The sequence below is a fragment of the Gymnodraco acuticeps genome, unplaced genomic scaffold, assembly GCF_902827175.1.
Source record: "Gymnodraco acuticeps unplaced genomic scaffold, fGymAcu1.1, whole genome shotgun sequence".
Lineage (NCBI taxonomy): Eukaryota > Metazoa > Chordata > Actinopteri > Perciformes > Bathydraconidae > Gymnodraco > Gymnodraco acuticeps.
Window position 1 is genome coordinate 163,988 of NW_022989891.1, and position 18,352 is coordinate 182,339.

The 18,352-nt window shown below is 41.5% G+C and overlaps 1 protein-coding gene across 4 annotated transcripts in view; it reads right to left on the minus strand.

Annotated features, from left to right (window-relative positions):
- Window positions 1–18,352, minus strand: part of LOC117537615 (cadherin-18) — a 183,349-nt gene that overhangs the window by 53,341 nt on the left and 111,656 nt on the right. For all 4 annotated transcript variants that reach the window (XM_034202897.1, XM_034202888.1, XM_034202905.1 and 1 more), the window contains exons 2-3: window positions 17,466–18,019; window positions 2,474–2,768 (exon numbers count right to left, since the gene is read on the minus strand). In XM_034202897.1, the coding sequence (XP_034058788.1) occupies window positions 2,474–2,768; window positions 17,466–17,699 (529 nt within the window). In that variant the 5' untranslated portion in view covers window positions 17,700–18,019. The remainder of the gene's footprint in view (window positions 1–2,473; window positions 2,769–17,465; window positions 18,020–18,352) is intronic.

Here is an 18,352-nt window from a genome sequence, read left to right on the forward strand (position 1 = left end):
ATATCAGTGTATTGACTAAGGCGAATCCAGTTTCCCTCATTTCATGATTGGCTCAACATTGCTGCAAAGAAGTTTTTACTTCACACACGATGCAATTCTGTTGGTTTGATATTAGATATGTTGCCCGGTTCTGAAAGCACCAGACATGTAATGTTCTGGTTCTATAGTCTACTTCCCTCCAAAAGACATTGAATGTTGAACCCAGTCACATACTGTTTCCTTCAATTCATCTACTTCAATTTATCTGTATCTGAGGACCTCACTGAGTTGATTGCCGTAACCACAGGACATACTATACTTAACACAGATCAAGGCGGATAACCACCGGGAGGTTCTTTTCATCATGCCTCAGCGAGCCTCGTGTCATCCCCAATTGCAGGAATAAAACTAAAAAAGACATGTACTTGATGTGTGCTGTAATGAAGCAGCAATTAGTCAACAAGGTGTTGATGCTCATTGGGTTGAAGTAAGATGGAATACAATATGTTGATACACAGCCAGGTGTGTGTGTTCAGCAAGGACTGCCAACAGCTATGAAAACTGATTTGATAATGATATGGGTTTTATGATGGATCTCAGCAAACACCAGCAAATAGGGCAACAAAAATACCTGTTCAAGCCTTATGCGATCCTAAATGTCTTTGGATTTGTCAATAAACAGTTTTATACATACCCATGTGTGCTATTCCGCTCAATTTCGGTGCATTAGTTCCGATAACACTCATTTAATCATAACCTCTCGTCTAAACAAGCACCCGCCTCTGCCTCCGGGGTTTTGAAACCACAATTAACAAGAGATTTTCCCAGAAGTGAATTGGTTGACAGGAAAAGCAGTGATACCATCTCCATTATGTCCATTTAGAGACTTCTCAACTGAGAGATAAACAGCAGTTAGAAATTGATACTCCTTTTATCTAGCACTCTAGAAAATATGATTGTACTTTTGAATAGGAGGTATGCAACGGTAACGTTGAGTTCCTGGCACGTGCCCAGCTAATCAATTTAGACAGGAAAGAGGAACAACGCAACCAATTAGTTGCCACACTCCCAGACAGCCCTTTCTGCACTTGGGAGCACAAGTATTGACAAATGCTGGGGGATTAGTGCTCTGGGGTGTGAGGACAGTTGATTGTTACAGCCGATTTGACGCTGCAGATGCTGAATCAAAGAGGAGTTACTTTAATGGACAAGAGGAAAAGAGGGGGCGGGAAGAAAGGGCTAATTATTTTCCCCTTCACAGTCCTTGATTTCCTCCCTTGGGTCTTCAATGGTGATTGATTCTTTGTGTGCAACTGATGATGAAGTTTGCAGACAACATTGGAACTTTTTCAGCTGCAGCAGTAGCTTAGACCTACACACATATTCAGTATGTTATTATTCCACATAGAAAGTGTCAGGACATACAGTGTAGCACTCTGAAGAGATTAAGACATGTACTTGACACATCCAATTTAGTAACAAATACACAGAGTAGCACAGTTGCATGTGGCTGAGGCTTTTCTGCTCATGAATATTCATGAATTCAAGGAGCTATTGACTGTTTATAAAGAGGGCGCCTACAGGTCTATTGGGGTTTGCATATTTAATCGCTTTTGCACATTTCCATCTAGCTGCAAGAAGCTGATGAAGCTGTTTTCTCTTATATCTTTTAATAAGTAGCTCTGCATCCTTTCAGCAGCTAGAGGGATTATTTAAGACGGACAGATATGAATGGAATGCTTTCACCATAGTGTCAATGTCACAAATTATACGGTATATCGGAAGAAGCAAAAATGGCTCTGACAGCAGTTTGGCTAGCTTTTATGATTGGTCACAACATCCATATGTTCGGAGATATTGTCCTGAGAGGCAGAATCCACTGGACTGAGAACAGGGGGAGCTTTTGTTCACACGGCTAAAAACAGAACTGTACAATAAAGAAATAAAAAATAGATGTTTGCCACATGATGCTGGGCTTACGAAGAGAAGCTGTCTCAGAGGAGGTGGAGAAAGGCTTTTCTCTCCTCTATGATGTGGAGGACTCCATAGTCTTGATGGCGGGGATTGCTGTGGAGGCACTATTGAGTGCTTTATAAAGATCTGCCCACCCGGGAAACCATCACAGCAACCAGCAAACAAAGATGAAAAAGAGGACTCGGCTGGCTTACAGAAGATCAAGCCTTCCGGAGAACATTATCAAAGAGGAGACAAACCAGAATAGTGCACATGGTAATAACATGTTTGATCACAGCTCTTCCTACTAATACATTCTTGGTTCAACACTAAGTCATGTGTACATAACATGGGTACATTGATTCGTCAAAGGTCTTGCCATAAAAGTCTTGTCAGTACCTTCAGGATAAAAGGGATTAGAAACATGAAAAAGAAAAAGAAACCAAAATAACACTCAAGTTCCAACGTTTTTCTTTCAACCCATCCAACACAGGCTTCCTGCTTCTGACAATCACAATAAACATTTTTTAGCAGTACTCACCCAATTCAGACATCTCCGGCACCGTAGCTACAACGGGTCCATCTGGAAATGTTGGTGCATTGTCATTGATGTCTTGTACTTTGATGATGAATTCCGACTTTGGTTCCAGCGCCTCCTCGGTGTTGCGGTCCAAGGCTTGTGCATGCAGGACATAATGTGATTTGCTTTCTCGATCCAAGCTTTTGGTGGCGGAAATATCCCCCGTCACTTCGTCGATAACAAATATATTCCCAGCTCCATCCCCGCTCAGAATGTACCTGACGGATCCATCGCCTTTATCCGAGTTAGAGTGAAGCTGCAAACCAGAGAAAGAGTGTGTGAATACAGGGGATAGAGCGTTGAGCATTGACAAATAATTTCTTAGAGTTGTATTTAGTGTGACTCAAAGAACACCGTGCACTGATGTACAAAGGCTGCATGAGTAATGCACGGAGAGAACACTATGATTTCCATAGTAACACATTTTTGATTAAAATATCGAACATTATCTACTTTTTATCTTCTCAAATGTAATGAGCTTCTGTATATATTTCTTATATGAATGTAAATTGAATATCTCTTAGTTTTGGACTTACAAACACAAGTCAATTGCCTTGGAATATTAGACATTTTGACTGGCATTTCTCAATTGTTGGAGCCTTATCTCACACACTGATACACTTTAATATAATCTTCATCAAGGCCATCAAATATGTGCTTTTTATTATTAAATTACATGTCATTTGTTAGACGCTTTTATCCAAAGCGATTTACATACTTATTACTGTGGACAATCCCCCCCAGGAGAAATTTGGGGTGAAGTGTCTTGCCGAGAGACACAACGACATGCTGACTGCAGTGGGACTCGAACTTGCTATCCCCTGATTCGAAGTCCAGCACACTCCCCACTGGCAGCCATTTTATAGCAGTAACCTTTGTGGCAATAATGCACTGCAGGGTGCCGAGGTTTCAGTTTCACAACATTTAGGTCTCATATACATTATTGGATATTCCATCTAAGGCCTGGCTGTACCTAAGCAATCATTAACGAAATTCCTCTTTCAAGATTCAAGTTTTGGGGAATTCCTTACAAGACGCTCTGGCTCTTTCTTACCAGGAGAGAGGGGAATAAGGGCCATCATTGACACCAAGAGGATTAAGACTTTCATGTCAATTTCTCAGCTGGTTTTGTAGTAAAGTATAAATCAATCAATCAATGTGTATTTATATAGCCCAATATCACAAATGTTACATTTGTCTCAGTGGTCTTCACAGTGTGTACAGAATATCAGTATGACAATACGACACCCTCTGTCCTTAGACCCTCTCATCGTACAAGGAAAAACTTCCGGAGAAAACCCACAGTTTAAAGGGAAAAATGGGAGAAACCTCAGGGAGAGCAACAGAGGAGGGATCCCTCTCCCAGGACGGACAGCCGTGCAATAGATGCCGTGTGTAAATTGAAAAAATAATACAGCGTAGGTAGACCAAATGTTTGGAAATGCATGTGTATATAATAAGAAGATGAATGCATGAGGATGTCAACTATTAATATTTAAAAATAGATATTACAATAGTGGATTTTCACTCATGAATAAAACATGTTAAGAATCTTTTTTTTAACTTATTTTCCTCAGGGAAGTGTCACAACTGAACATAACGGAACAATCTATTGTGCATGTTACGTACTAGTTTGTTTGTGTTTCATATGCTGTGAACACAACCTTTGAATCCCAACTCGGTCTCGTCTCAAACATGATTTATGCAACTCTTTAGAGAACAAAAGATACACATACAGCAAATAAATAATGCATGTTCTGTTTGTATGGAGGCAATATGTTTCCCTCCCACAGTAATACCTTCACAGTATGGATAAGCAGACATATTATGAACATCAGTGTGCGAAGTGCAAAAAATATGTAAAATGACACCAGAATCACATCAATTAAAACCCAACTACAAAGCTGGGTCATTTTCTACTGAATGCTCATTTGAGGTATCTGTCGGGTATAATAAAGGTCTGGCAAGTTCTCCCACAACATCAAACAACTCAACGCACACACAGAGGGCAAATCAGTCAGTGTATTAGTCAAATGTATTAATAAAGAATGTTTAATTATGTGTTTGAAGTTGAGTAGGTTAAATGAATTATGACAGAGCATGGACAAATAGGAGCAGCAGTCAGTCACATTGGATTTGAATTGTTTACCGGCAAAATCTTCAATATGTGTTTAATATGTAATACATCGCATTCACTCAGGTCAAAATAAAACTTGAACACACTCTCTTACAGGGTTATTCAAAGCGTAGATGGGTAACATCAACTAAGTCTTCAGACTAAGATGACTTTTCATATCAACCAATGATTGTAACTGCTGATTTGATTAAGAGTAATTGTGATTTTGTAATATCACTGCTGATACATATAATTAGGGCGATATTAAAAAACAACATTATTATAAAATGTCCTAAATAGGACAACTATAATCCTCAATATACTGTTAGAAGTTATACTGGCCGACAATGGCAATGATAAGATTGAATTGTGTTATTTTGTTTACATAATTCACTCATCTAAATAGATTCCAAATGTACTAATGAGCTTTTTTAAATTAAGGGAATCTTTAAGCCTATAGTGAGATAGTGACCTAATTTATCTTGTTCTAAAGTTTTTAATCATATTAACTGATATCAAAATACACATAGATACTGTATAATCACAGTGAATTATTTTTCATTATCCTGCCCTACTTCTACTTGATAGGCTACATTATGATTTACATATTGTTCCCATGCAAATCTTTAAAAAAAAAGATTTTGTTATAAACACATTATACTGGTGCAGTCCAGAATTAGGACACAGCTTTTTGAAGTACAGACAAGAGCTGAAGATCCTCTCCTTTCAATGTGACCCACATTTAGAAACAATCTCCTTATTTAAAACATTACACTTTGCAACCGTTATTGACTGTTTCATTGATTGGTTGTCTGTTTGTGACGTGATGAATTACTGTTCCGGCACTGCTAATCCTGCACTGGGCAACTATCAGACATCCCTGCTGGGAGATAAGACTTAAGCAGATAGCCTGTAAACCTGCAGTGTATTATGGGTATATGTGCAGTGGGGAAACTCTTGTGTTACCTAACTGACCCTGAAACTTGGGTTTAGCCAACCCGTGAGCATTTCCCAATGAAAACAGCCCCAAAAGGTACATATTTATATTGAAAGAGAGCAGTATAGTAAACACACTACCATTAACAGAAACAAGTCATTAAACAAGTCGGACGAAGGAGGTCCTCAGGCCACTTAATCAAACCAGAGCTAGCGAACACATTTCTAATTAGAAAGCCGCTGCTGATTGCACACCAAACTCTTGATTGCACACCAAACTCTTGATGAGGGCCATCTTTCCTTCCCGCTGTAAATATCAGGCCTGTGATTAGATAAGGTTTCAAAGATCCTGTTGAAATAGCTAGTTAATCAGTTGCTACACTGTACCATTATGAATCACATCATTCAAAGTGACAAATATGAACAGGAGAAAACATCACAGCAGGGTGGAGGGGAACAATTGCTCTGTTGGCCCATTTCTGCACTCTTTGAATTTTTAATGTCAGCAAAGACATTTAGAAAATTGTAGATTACAGTGTTGGCTCTAGCTTGATGATCAATTCCTGCTTATAAATGAAATCATTTAAATTCAGAGAACCAGAGTTTCTTGACAGACCACTTCCATAACTACTACAAGGATATATCCACTTCTGTCCAGCAGCACTCAGCTCATAAATGGAATTTCGCCTGCAGACAGAGTGCTAATTTAGCCATTGACTTCTTTCACAGGAGCCAATAAATCATGCCCGGCAAAGTGTGAACCAATGGTGCATATGGCGACTACTTCCTTCAAAAAATCTATCAGTGATAAAAGTGTCAACAGGTTGCGGGCCATTACACAAACATCGTGGGCTAAAGTACAGCAGGGTCAGGCCAGATGAGATTGAAACCTATATCAGGTTGCTCGCCACTACAATCAGAAAAGAGCAATAAGGTATCATGCTAAAATAAATATTTGAGGGTGTTTTCAATGTGGTCTTGCTTGGTATTACAATCACCCATATCGTCCATAGTAGCCTATAATGGACTATCCTTGTAACCTTCAATATGTTGTGCCTGTCTACTGTGACATGTTTCCATGCTTTAATGTTCAAAAGGTGCTTAATCTTTCTCATACTGCTTGTTTGCCTCTGTCTAAAACTAGAGTCCAGTCTGCTCTGATTGGTTAGCTGGCCTGCTCTGTTGTGATTGGTCAATAATTAGAGATGTCCTGATATAGATAAATCTTACACAGAAATACTAGACAACATACGACAACCAACTGCATTAGATCTTAAACTGATTTACCTCCTGGCTTTAAGTTAACTGACAACCTTATCATGTTAATCACCATCTGTGACTGCTTGATGATACCAAATACAGGAAAAAGGCCAGTTTGAGCATCCACATTTCCCTGGACAGAGACCTCCCTCACTGCTGTTCAGAGGAGAGTTTGTGTTTTCACTTCTTATTCAAAGCTGATGGTACAAAACTGGGCTCAGGGAAAATTGCTGTTATCATTTCAACAGCAGGGCTCCATTATTCTGCAGAGGTTGCTGCTCCTGCATCTCAAATTCAGCTTTGGAATATTTTATTCATATTTAATTAAATTTGATCACCGAGAACATTTCATGACAACTTGCCTTAATGTAATAAGTGTGAATTTTGTTTCACCACAGAGCAGGCCTGAATAAGATAATAACATGCACCAGCTCTATATGATGCAATGTGGGAGAGGGGAATGAAAATGGCTTAATGTTTAGTTTATAATTAGGGCCGGGACTTTAACGCGTTAATTAAGATTAATTAATGACACAAAAATTAACGCGTTAAAAAAATTAACGCATTTTAATCGCACTTATTTTTGCACCGTGGAACGTTTCTCACTGGATGAGTTTCAGGCGTACCGATTATACTGGAGCACCAACTAACGTTCATGACTTCAGACAACAACAAACCACAGTGAACAACAGTGGGAAATGTTGTTTTAAAAAACGGACGGATGGAAGCGTCGATAAGAGCACGGTTGTGTGCAAATTATGCAAAAAGGAATTCGCATATCACCGCAGCACATCAAGCCTCAAGTATCACCTCAATGCAAAACATATAGCAGCTAGCGTGGAAGCTAGCGTGGACGTTAGCCTCTTTTATCGCGTTCACACCAAAAAGAGCCGGTACTAAAATTAGTTAATGAGAACCTTTTTACCCCCACGAAAGTCCCTGCTAGAGAGCAGAGAGCTGCTAGAGAGCAGGGACTTTCGTACGGCTCTCTTGTGAGAAAAGAGCTATATTTCTGATTGGCTGGGCGGATTGCAAACCACGCCCCGTAAAACTCCCAAAAAGTTTTGTGAAGCCGCCATTTTATTATCCTCGCATTAGCATTATTAGCATTAGCCCAGCGCAGAAACGCAGAGAGACTAACTTATGGCAACACAAAATAAACATGGGAGCGGTGGAGATGAGGAGGTGTCGGCGTTCTGGCGATTTACTCGGAAGGCTTGAGTAGAAGCTGCTGGGACTCCCAGCAGCTTCTACTGAAGCCAGTCCCCAACTCCGGGGACTTCCGGCCGGGGACTTTGGGCGGCAGTATACGCCGTGAAGTGGTTTGCGGCCTGCCAGTAAACCCAAAGCAGAAGAAGAAGAAGTGACGTCAGCGGCCCATTTGCCTAATCCACCCCCAGGTTCAAAGAGTTCTCATGAACTAAATTCTCATGAACCTTTGTGGGAAAAGTACTGCGGTGTGAATGCGCCTAATGGTATACTAAAATCCATGTGAAAAAAATTGCTTCTCACTGTTCTTAGGTCAAATATACTTGTGTATATATGCGATTAAAAATGCGATTAATTTCGATTAATTAATTACAAAGCCTCTAATTAATTAGATTAATTTTTTTAATCGAGTCCCGGCCCTATATTATAATATATGGACATTTAAGAAAATCTCTCATAGACACGATCAGTGAAGTCCAGGAAGACATGGTAATAAAGGTGAAAAAATGACCTTATTGTTTGTCATCCCCCCAAAAAAAGATTTGGAGGGATCCCTTTTCTCCACTGGGCATCAAAACAAGGGATTGTGTTTATCTCTCCGTCTCTACGGCTGACTTTATTAAAGTGGAATAGATGACAGGCATGTGGCTGGCGGCTGGCAATGCACTTCTGAGTTTAAAGAGATCAACAGAGACTCGGGCTCTGAAGTCGTCGCCGGAAAAACTCCAATCTCAAGGAGAACCTCCCTTATAATTTCATCATACGTCCCAGAGGAGCAACCCCAGAGAAAGGGTAACTTCACTTTATTTTTTCAGAAAGCTACGTGTTGTCAGTGTTTGGTGTCCGTGTGCTCATTGCCGAGAGCAGCCATAAACTGTTTGTGTTCACAAGCTAATTGGGGCTCACAGTAAAAAACAACTCTATGTTTGTCTCCGTCTACTTGTCAGGCGTCTCAGCCAATTAAAATGGAGAAGCCAAGGAAAGCAATCCTCACATCTGAAATGTATCTGCCACTAAGACAGTAATACATTAAATTGTATTTTTTACACGTGTGGTAATGCTTGATAACAAAACTAATGAAAACAAACCTGCTTTGTTACCTATGATTATAGTTTTTCTGTCAATCATTCGCTCTGTCAGATTTGATTATTAAAGTCAACTCACCAATTATGTTTTAGTAGAGCACAGAGGGAAATTTGCACTGATGAATAAGACGACAAGGCGCGAACAGCTCCTGTGGTACTCAACACAATTAACAAAATTCGAAGCAATTATTTAGTTTTCTTATGATTGGTTAGCAACTAATCTTTCCATCTCATACGAACTCAAAGAGACAAAAAGATGCCCAGAAGTGTGCACCCTGCGACTGTGATTTATTTAATCAGGTTTAACTGATTTAATAACCACACAGACATATAATATTGATGACCAGAATGACCAGAAGAATGCATTGAGATTGGCTTTCATTATGTTTGAAATTAGACAGATTTTTACCAAGCTGACTGGAACGATTAGATAAGGACATATTTTAATGATATTGTATCCGTAAAGGCCTCTTTCCACATATTTTACTATATTTAAACCCAATCACAGGGATGTTTTATTACATATTAACTATAGCCGTAACTAATTATTCATCGAGGCATTAATCTGGTGATTGCTTTCTTAATTAATCGTTTAATAATTATGGCTACAAAATGGCAGAAAATCACCAAAATGGCCATTACAATTTCCTATAGCCCGAGGTAAAATATTCACATTGCTTGTGTTATCCAACCGAAAAGTCAAAGATATTCAGTCATCATTTATGACAAAGAAGAGCATCAAAACCTCCCACTGACTACAAGGGAACCAGCATATGCATTGTATTTTTGCCTGATAAAAATACTCAAAATTACGTTTCCTTTGAATAACATGCCCAGCAGCTATCTGGTCCATCAACCATCTATACACAACAATCCAGCAACTATATACACAACAGGATATCCTACAGACAGGTTTTGAAAATATTAGAACATAACTTCTGATCAAATGCAACCACCTTTTCACCCATAATGGAAAAAACAAGTCTCAAAAGCTGAATTTCTGAGCCAAAACAACAACATGCACAATCAAAGGATTCAGTTTTGGTTTAGTAGTCACCATGCCAATTATTCTACTCCTGCCAATTTTCCTGCTGAACAGATATAGAGCTGAGTGGCCACATGGTGCTGTGATAATCAGCCAAAATGCTTAGAAGTTGCTGCAATTCAGTCATAAATCATGTCCTGTTTTAGGTAGAGTCAACCAAAAACGGCTTCATCTTTCTATGCAACTGTAATGAAGCAAGGGACATATCAACTTTTTGGAAAAGTAGTACAGTACATGACATGTAATAATAATAATAATAATAATAATAATAATGGGTTCCATTTATAAAGCACTTCATATTTGATTTCAAATCCCGAAGTGCTACAAGTAGTGAGCATGAACAATATAAATAAACATTACACAACACGGTAGAATTAATAAAAAAGCAATAAAAAAATAAATAAAATGGTGATAAAAATGTCTAGGCAAAGGCTCCTTTGAAGAGATGGGTTTTGAGGCCTTTTTTAAAAGCCTCCACGGTCTGTGGTGCTCTCATTTGGTCGGGGAGAGCATTCCACAGACTGGGAGCAGCCGAGCAGAAGGCCCGGTCTCCCATAGTACGGAGCTTAGTCCTGGGGGGTTTGAGGAAGTTGGAGTTGCTGGAGTGGGTGGTCCGCAAGGAGGTATGAGGGATGAGGAGTTCCTTGAGGTAGGGAGGGGCAGTTCCATGGACACACTGGTGGGTGAGGACGGAGACCTTGAATTCGATCCTCAGTTCCACGGGTAGCCAGTGTAGTGCTTTAAGGATGGGGTGATGTGTTCATATTTGCGCACCCTCATCAGGATCCTAGCAGCGCTGTTCTGAATGTATTGGAGCTTCTGGATGCTTTTGTTAGGGATCCCGATGAGGAGTGCATTGCAGTAGTCCAGCCTGGAGGAGACAAAGGCATGGACCAGCTTTTCGGCATCAGACAGAGTGAGTGTGGGGCGGAGTTTGGCGATGCTCCTGAGGTGATAAAAGGAGTTCTTACACAGCTGTTTAATGTGGGCCTCAAAGGTCAGATGGGCGTCCATTTTAACACCCAGGTTGGTGACTATTGAGGAGAGGGTAATGTCCTGGCCGGAGAAGTTGATGGTGGTGATGGTGGATGACCGAACCTGGTGTGGGGTGCCAACTATAATGGCTTCGGTCTTGGAGCTGTTGAGTTTCAGGAAGTTTTGCTTCATCCACGCCTGTATCTCCTCCAGGCAGGCAGTGAGTGTGGGTGAAGGCAGGGCTGCAGAGGAGGTAGGGTTGATCCGGAGGTACAGTTGGGTGTCATCAGCGTAACAATGGAATGATACTCCATGTCGGCTGATGATAGAGCCAAGGGGGAGCATGTAGAGTGTGAAGAGGGTGGGGCCGAGAACTGATCCTTGAGGGACATCACTGGTGACGTTGTGGGTACCCGACTCTGCCTCGCCCAAGGAGACGTACTCTGTTCTCCCGGTGAGGTATGATCTGAACCAGTCAAGGGGAGAGTCAGAGAGTCCGATGGTGGAGTGCAGACGATGGAGGAGGATGCCGTGATCGACCGTGTCGAAAGCTGTAGTGAGATCGAGGAGGATGAGGAGAGAGGGAGAGCCAGCATCAGCCGTCATCAGCAGGTCGTTGGTGACCCTGACCAGGGCAGTTTCTGTGCTGTGGCCTGAGCAGAAACCAGACTGGAACTTCTCAAATAGGTTGTTGGAGTTTAGTTGGTCCTGGAGCTGAGCAGCAACTAGTTTTTCCAGCACCTTTGATATAAAAGGAAGGTTGGAAATGGGTCTGTAGTTGGCCAGGACTCCCGGGTCAAGGGAGGGTTTTTTGAGACGAGGTTTGATGACAGCGGTTTTTAGGGCAGAGAGGACATGGCCAGCCTGGAGTGAGAGGTTTACGATCTTAGTGATCATGGGGCTCATGGTACAGATGTACGATTTCACAAGAGCTGACGGAAGGGGGTCCAGGACACAGGTGGAGGGCTTCATCCTCCTAACGATGCCCTCAACCTCTCGCTGAGAGATGTCCGTGAAACAGCGAAGAGGCTGGGTTGTCCCAGGCTGTGGGTCAGCAGTTGTAACTGGAGGTGCAGAGGGGCTAGAGAGGAGGGAGCGGATGGTATCAACTTTGTTAGTGAAGAAGGCGGCGAAGTTGATACACTGCTTCTCAGTGGAGTCGGAGTGTAGAGGACTTTGGGGTTTGAGGAGGTGTATGTATTGTAACACAATCTTCACAATTACATCGCCCCAGTGAAGTATACGCTGTAATGCATCCTCATACATCCTTCATCTGACCTTCAGCTATTCTTCTCTTCTGTACCAGCTTTGTCCTCTCCATTGTACAGATCCTCATAATGTATGTGCCTGGTTGGATTGCATTATTGGTGAATGCTATTTGAATTGGCTCGGTCAAATTGGGTGTACAGATCCACATAATGTATGTGCCGAGCTGGCCTTACTTGTTCCACTCATTATGAACGAGTGTGGAACGAGTTCAAGAAGGCAAACAAAAAGCACATCTCTACAAAGCAGGAAAAAAAAAGGACAAGTACAACACCTGGATGTGACAATTAAATGAATGCCAGGAATGTATTCTGTGCTGATTTAAGATTTTTTCATTTAAGCATCAACCGTATGAAAGCTGGAGGGCCTACGGGCTCACCAGGGCACAGCACATTTGTATTGATGCACCAAAGCTACAAATATCTGTACACGCATCACTGCAATCTCTGTTTATCTGTGTGTTCTTTGTTAGGATTCCACACCTCTTGTAAATCCAACTTGCTTGTAACATGTTGGTTTAAAACGATTCATTAAAGCTGCATTGCCTTGATGTTAAAAGTGGGATTCTGGATGTGAAGCGTACATTCCATCAACAATGTGCAATTTCAGTGGAGCATGGGGTGAAGAGAAGGAGAAATGAGCACTGCTGTGCCGTCATATTTGCAATTAGTAAGGGGGGTGGGTTCGGTTTTGATTAAATCTCGGCTCTTATACTTCACTCGAGAACTTAATCACTTTTTACGTGGGCGTGCTTGATTGTCTGATTATTATACCACAATTTGGCCCAGCTCCCTCCCAATCAACTCCTCTGAGCGCCCCCTTCTCCGCGATTGATTTGTAACAGTCACAGTAAACCCTGATGATGGAGCGCCCGCCTAATGACCGTACATCAAGAGACAGTGATGAGGTGAGGGGAGTGCTGGAGACGAGCCTTTGATGAACATCACTGAGATCCGCCCTAATAGTTGTCCTCTATTTTGACATCTGCGGGGAGACACAGAATGAATCGTTGTCTTCCCAGCAGGATGCAAGCGTCTTGATGTACAGTAATGAGATTATTAGAGACCCGGAAGCCAGTCTGAAACTCATTTAATGGCTCTGCCTGTAACTGCGATGTTTGAATGAGACAGAAATGAAACCATCACGTTTTTCCCTTGTGCTGGGTGAAGGAAAATTGCTTTAGTCTCAAGTGTCTAAATAGTGCAAATATATTAAAAGGTTCCAGCCAGAGGACACGGGAATGCACTCAGGATGTTATGCATGCCTGCACATGCAGCAGACATACGCTTCAAGTGTTATTTCCTGCAAATCAATGGGAGTTTAACTGTATTTCACTGGGTTAGCTTCATCCTCTACCATGTTTTGATTGGTCAAAGTGTGACCGTATCAAGGACACAGCACTACAGATACATATATATTCCAGACCAGAAAACGATGAGCCTTCGCAAACAAACACTGACGATCCAAATGACCTCAAACACAGATGAGAAAAGTCCATGAACATCTCTTTGCTACACATATGCACACATAACGAGGAGAATGAACTGAATGTACAACATGTGATTTAGAGCTAATTTAATGGGTTTAATGCATCACTCAATATTATATTAACAATAGATTAAATTAATATAATCTGATATATATTAAGTTTTGTACCCAACGTTTTAGTGTCTTTAATAATAATAATCCTTATATTTATTATAGCGCTTTATCAAAGACTCTCAAAGCGCTTTACAAATACACATTACACATACAGATCATACATGTAATGGTCATCTCCTGTGGACAATACCCACAGGAGCAAATTCGGGTGAAGTGTCTTGCCCAAGGACACAACGGCCTGACGCAGTGTGGCGGCAGCGGGTTTCGAACTGGAGTTCCCCAACGCCCCCTTGATCTGATGATCAAACGCACAGACCACTGCGCCACCCGTCCCTATCACCATATTGTTTTGGTTAGGTGTTTAATTGGCACAAAGACAACATATTGAAGGCTGCTTTCCTTCATTTATCAAACAGATATTTCTGTTTGCAGTTTCTTGTGTTTATAACTAACTGTCAGACAACACAAGCAATCTAGGGACATCATTTTGAGCTCCACAAAACTGCTTCAGGTTTTATTTTTTATATTTTCAAAAAAGTGTTTCTTATATAACATTCTAAACAGTTATGAAAAGAGGAATCCATAATGAAAAACCTTCAGTTGGAGCCCTACTACATTCATAAATATAGATGCACTCCCACACTCATATGAATGCCTCAGTGTCAGAATAAACCCTCAGAGGTTGATAAGTATTATCTCTGACATTTCCACGATGTTTTTCTATCCAACAATGCAGAGTTGTAATGTGACATCAGCTGTGAAATGCTCCTTGTTATTTCATATAACACTTCAGTGGTTTAGCATTGAAAACATCCAAATGTGCATACACTTGTTTACTGCATCGCAAATAATGGGTGGAACACTTTTTCATGTAAAGACCTTGCTTTATTTATTTTTTCCGTCTCTTCCCACTGTTGGTATTAATGTGCATGCAAGAAGACAGTTTTAGATGTATGAATAAAACATATAAGCACCTTTGTTAGAGATTGCTACTATGCGCATGCAAATGAACGTAGCATACAAGGAGGGGTATTCCTCCTGGACTGGGCTGAAGCACCCATTCTGTCAAATCAAAAGAACGTGTTTACTGTACATGTTATCATCGCACACGCCACACACGTTGGTTCCATTCAAAGACTACTTTTACAACAGCTGCACCACGTCCTCCATTTAAGGTACAGCAGGCTGCAATATATATTCATTCAGGGTTTGGGGGATTTGCAAGGTGTGTAACCTGCCGAGCAACTTCAAAGCACCACGTTGAGATGATTGACAAGAAGACGTCCACATGTCCCTTTGGGAGAGTCGGTTGCCTCCTGTCTCGTATATGGACAAGCCCTGTGCCCTACCAAAGCATTTTGCGTCTCACTCATGCACAAAGCTGTCATTTCCCAAATGCATCAGCCCCCCAGAAAGGTGTCACTGGGGATTATGGGATACCTCCTGGGGATTAAAGATGTTCTTGACAGGCTGGCTGCTTCACCTATTCCCAGCAGTCAGTCTTTGCTCTCCTTTGTATGAGAGTTGTAAAAAGTACATATAACACACACGAATGCCAAGGCTGAGTCTAACATTATGATATGTCTGAGTAATGATTGACCGTGCAGATTTCTTAGCAAACATCTGCATAAATGTTGACTATATGTAGTATTTAGAAATTCCATTTCAGTCTAGAATATTCCACGCATCTTATCATGAAACGTCTGTTTTAAAAGCTTTTTTATTCTTGGTCACAGCAATTAACAGCAAAGACTGCTCATTCGAGGCTCACTAATGTCGATAGGTTTTAATCAAGCAAAGGGAGGAAGAAAAAAAACAAAGCACAATACGTGTAGACTGCATTAATCCTCCTCCTCCCCCTCTACTGTCTTCGTCTAATTAAGGGTCATTCTGTCTCCTGGCCACATTAGGACAGCGCAAACCATTCCCCACCCTCATAATTAAATGTTTTTTTGTGCTAACCATCTGGAGACCTCATCTCTTTTAACGTGCATGTCAAATTGATTCCTTAATAATGTTTATGTGTGTCTTCTCGGTGCTTTATTATCATCCAGGATTAGCTGTTTATTTTGTTTTGCTTTCATCTGCGGCAGTCAGGCTACAGACACACACACAAATACACACACAAACAGAACAACAACACCCTTAAGATAGGACTAACACACCAGCCAGCAAACCAAACACTCATGAACTTTAAAGCAGTGGACGAATTTAATTTTAAATGAGTAACCACCTATTTATGCAGTTAGTGCATCGACAAACTGACACTTTGAACATCCTGCAAATCTTCGGTAACGTCTAATACTCTGGACACTCTGCCTCGTAGATGCTGCGGGATTGTTTTTGTTTGCACTGTGGGATTTCATGGTTCATTCACGCATCAAATAATATTAGCAAAAACATGTTTCACCAATAAATAACCTTTCTTCCCAGCTTCACAAGGACGATTTCGATTAAAACCCCAGGTGTATTCAATAAACAGACATTTGAGGTAGAAAGTGATATTTACTGTTGTTGTTATTTTTCCCTTTCACACTTTTCTCCGAGCATGTCATCCCTCTTTTCTTTCATTTTCCCTTCAAATGGCAGCGTTGTTGAAATACAGACATATGTGCAGTCAGAGGAGCGTGCTGCCTTTCTCATTCTCTTTCTCTCCGAGTGCAGTTGAGGGGATTAATCTGTGCCCGAGTGCCGAGAATAATGATCACTGCAGCAGCGGAGAAACACATTTTAACTTTTCAGGAGATAAGGGCAGGCAATCTGCAAACAGAGGACTTAACCAGCTCCATGTGGCTTATTGTGGAGCTAACAGAGAAGTCACCACCAACAACCATGCTACACCCCTATATGCACAAGCAGAAAGAATACCCACAACTATCTGTTCTGGTGTTCAGTCACTCTGAAATGACATTCATACCATTTCCTAACTGTGAGGCGCCCCGGCTTATTATTCATGTCCCCATCGCACTACTGTCCAATTTCTAACTGTGGTGGTTCATTTCCCACCAAGAGATCAAATCTGGTTGCGTTTCCCACAGACACCAAATCTGATTTTTAATTTCAAAGGTAGCGAGATGGAGAGGGCTATTCTCACTTTCAAACTTAATCCACTCTTGCAAAGCTGGCTTCCCCAAGTGGCAGACATGCTGAGAGGCCCTCCTAATTACGCAGAGAGAACGCTTTTGGACATCATGACAGGAATTCTTACCGACACGGTAATGACAGACAAAAAAAAACGAATACATTCACAAATGAGCTCTGAATTTCAACATCAGATGATAAAAATAGAGTGAACAATGCCGACGTGGCAGTCTAACTGAGTAGAACAAAGTGCTCCTGCTGTAGCCCGTTTCTCAATAAACAAGGGGAGGGAGTAAAACGCCAAGTAAGCCAAGTTCCCTAAGATCAAAAGATTATTTTTTTTTGTGAAGGTGCAGTCAGTTCAATACAAACTCCTACCTTTCCGACATACTGTGCTTCTGTTCCCAGGTGTTCTTCTAAAACAAAGAACTGGTTCCAGATCCAGCCGCGCTTCGGCCTGTGATGCACCTCCGTCTCCCCGTTGGCCAGCTTGGTCCCGTTCCTGAAAGAGGGCACTTTGGCGGGGAGGTGGTGGCTCGCCCCGTAGCACCTCTGGATGAAACAGAGGCAGACCAGAAAGGGACAGAGACAGGAGGGGGCGGATATCCTCATGGTGGCGCGTGCTTTTGTAAAGTTAATCCCGTGTTCCAAGGTGGTAAGGTCCTCCCACCACCACCACCGCCGCCACAACCAGCCACCGCTACCGTAGTCCCAGCCAAAGATAATTCTAAATCCAAACGAAGGAAATAGCCCTCCCGGTAGATCCTCTAGGGTTCATCTCCCAAAGCCGTAGGTTTAATGAGGAAAAAAAAGGAGCAAGATATATTTACATTATGGAATTTCCCAGGCTGTGAAATGCTGTGCAAACGGTCGTGAACTTCTGGTAGTTCTACCAAGAGCAGAGGTTAATCCTGGAAGCTATTCTGCATTTCCTGGGAGAGAAGGAGAGAGAAACACAGAGTAAGAGATTAATTTGATGGATATTAGAAGCTAAATGTCCACTAATTCCCTCCAATTAAATTGCAACTCGTAAATCGTTGCAGATGAGGACATGCACTTCAAACTGGTCGACAAAGTACAACAAGTATTCTAGTTTTACTATTCTAGTTGTGCGAATGATACAAACAAGTTCAGACCTGAGGAGTCGCAGTTCTATTAAAAGGTTGTCCATGCCTATGAGGTTATGGCGCTGTGTGGTGACTGATACCGCCTCGTGAGGTAAGAGTCATGTTTCAGAGCAGAGCCGGCCTGTGACTCAAAGGATG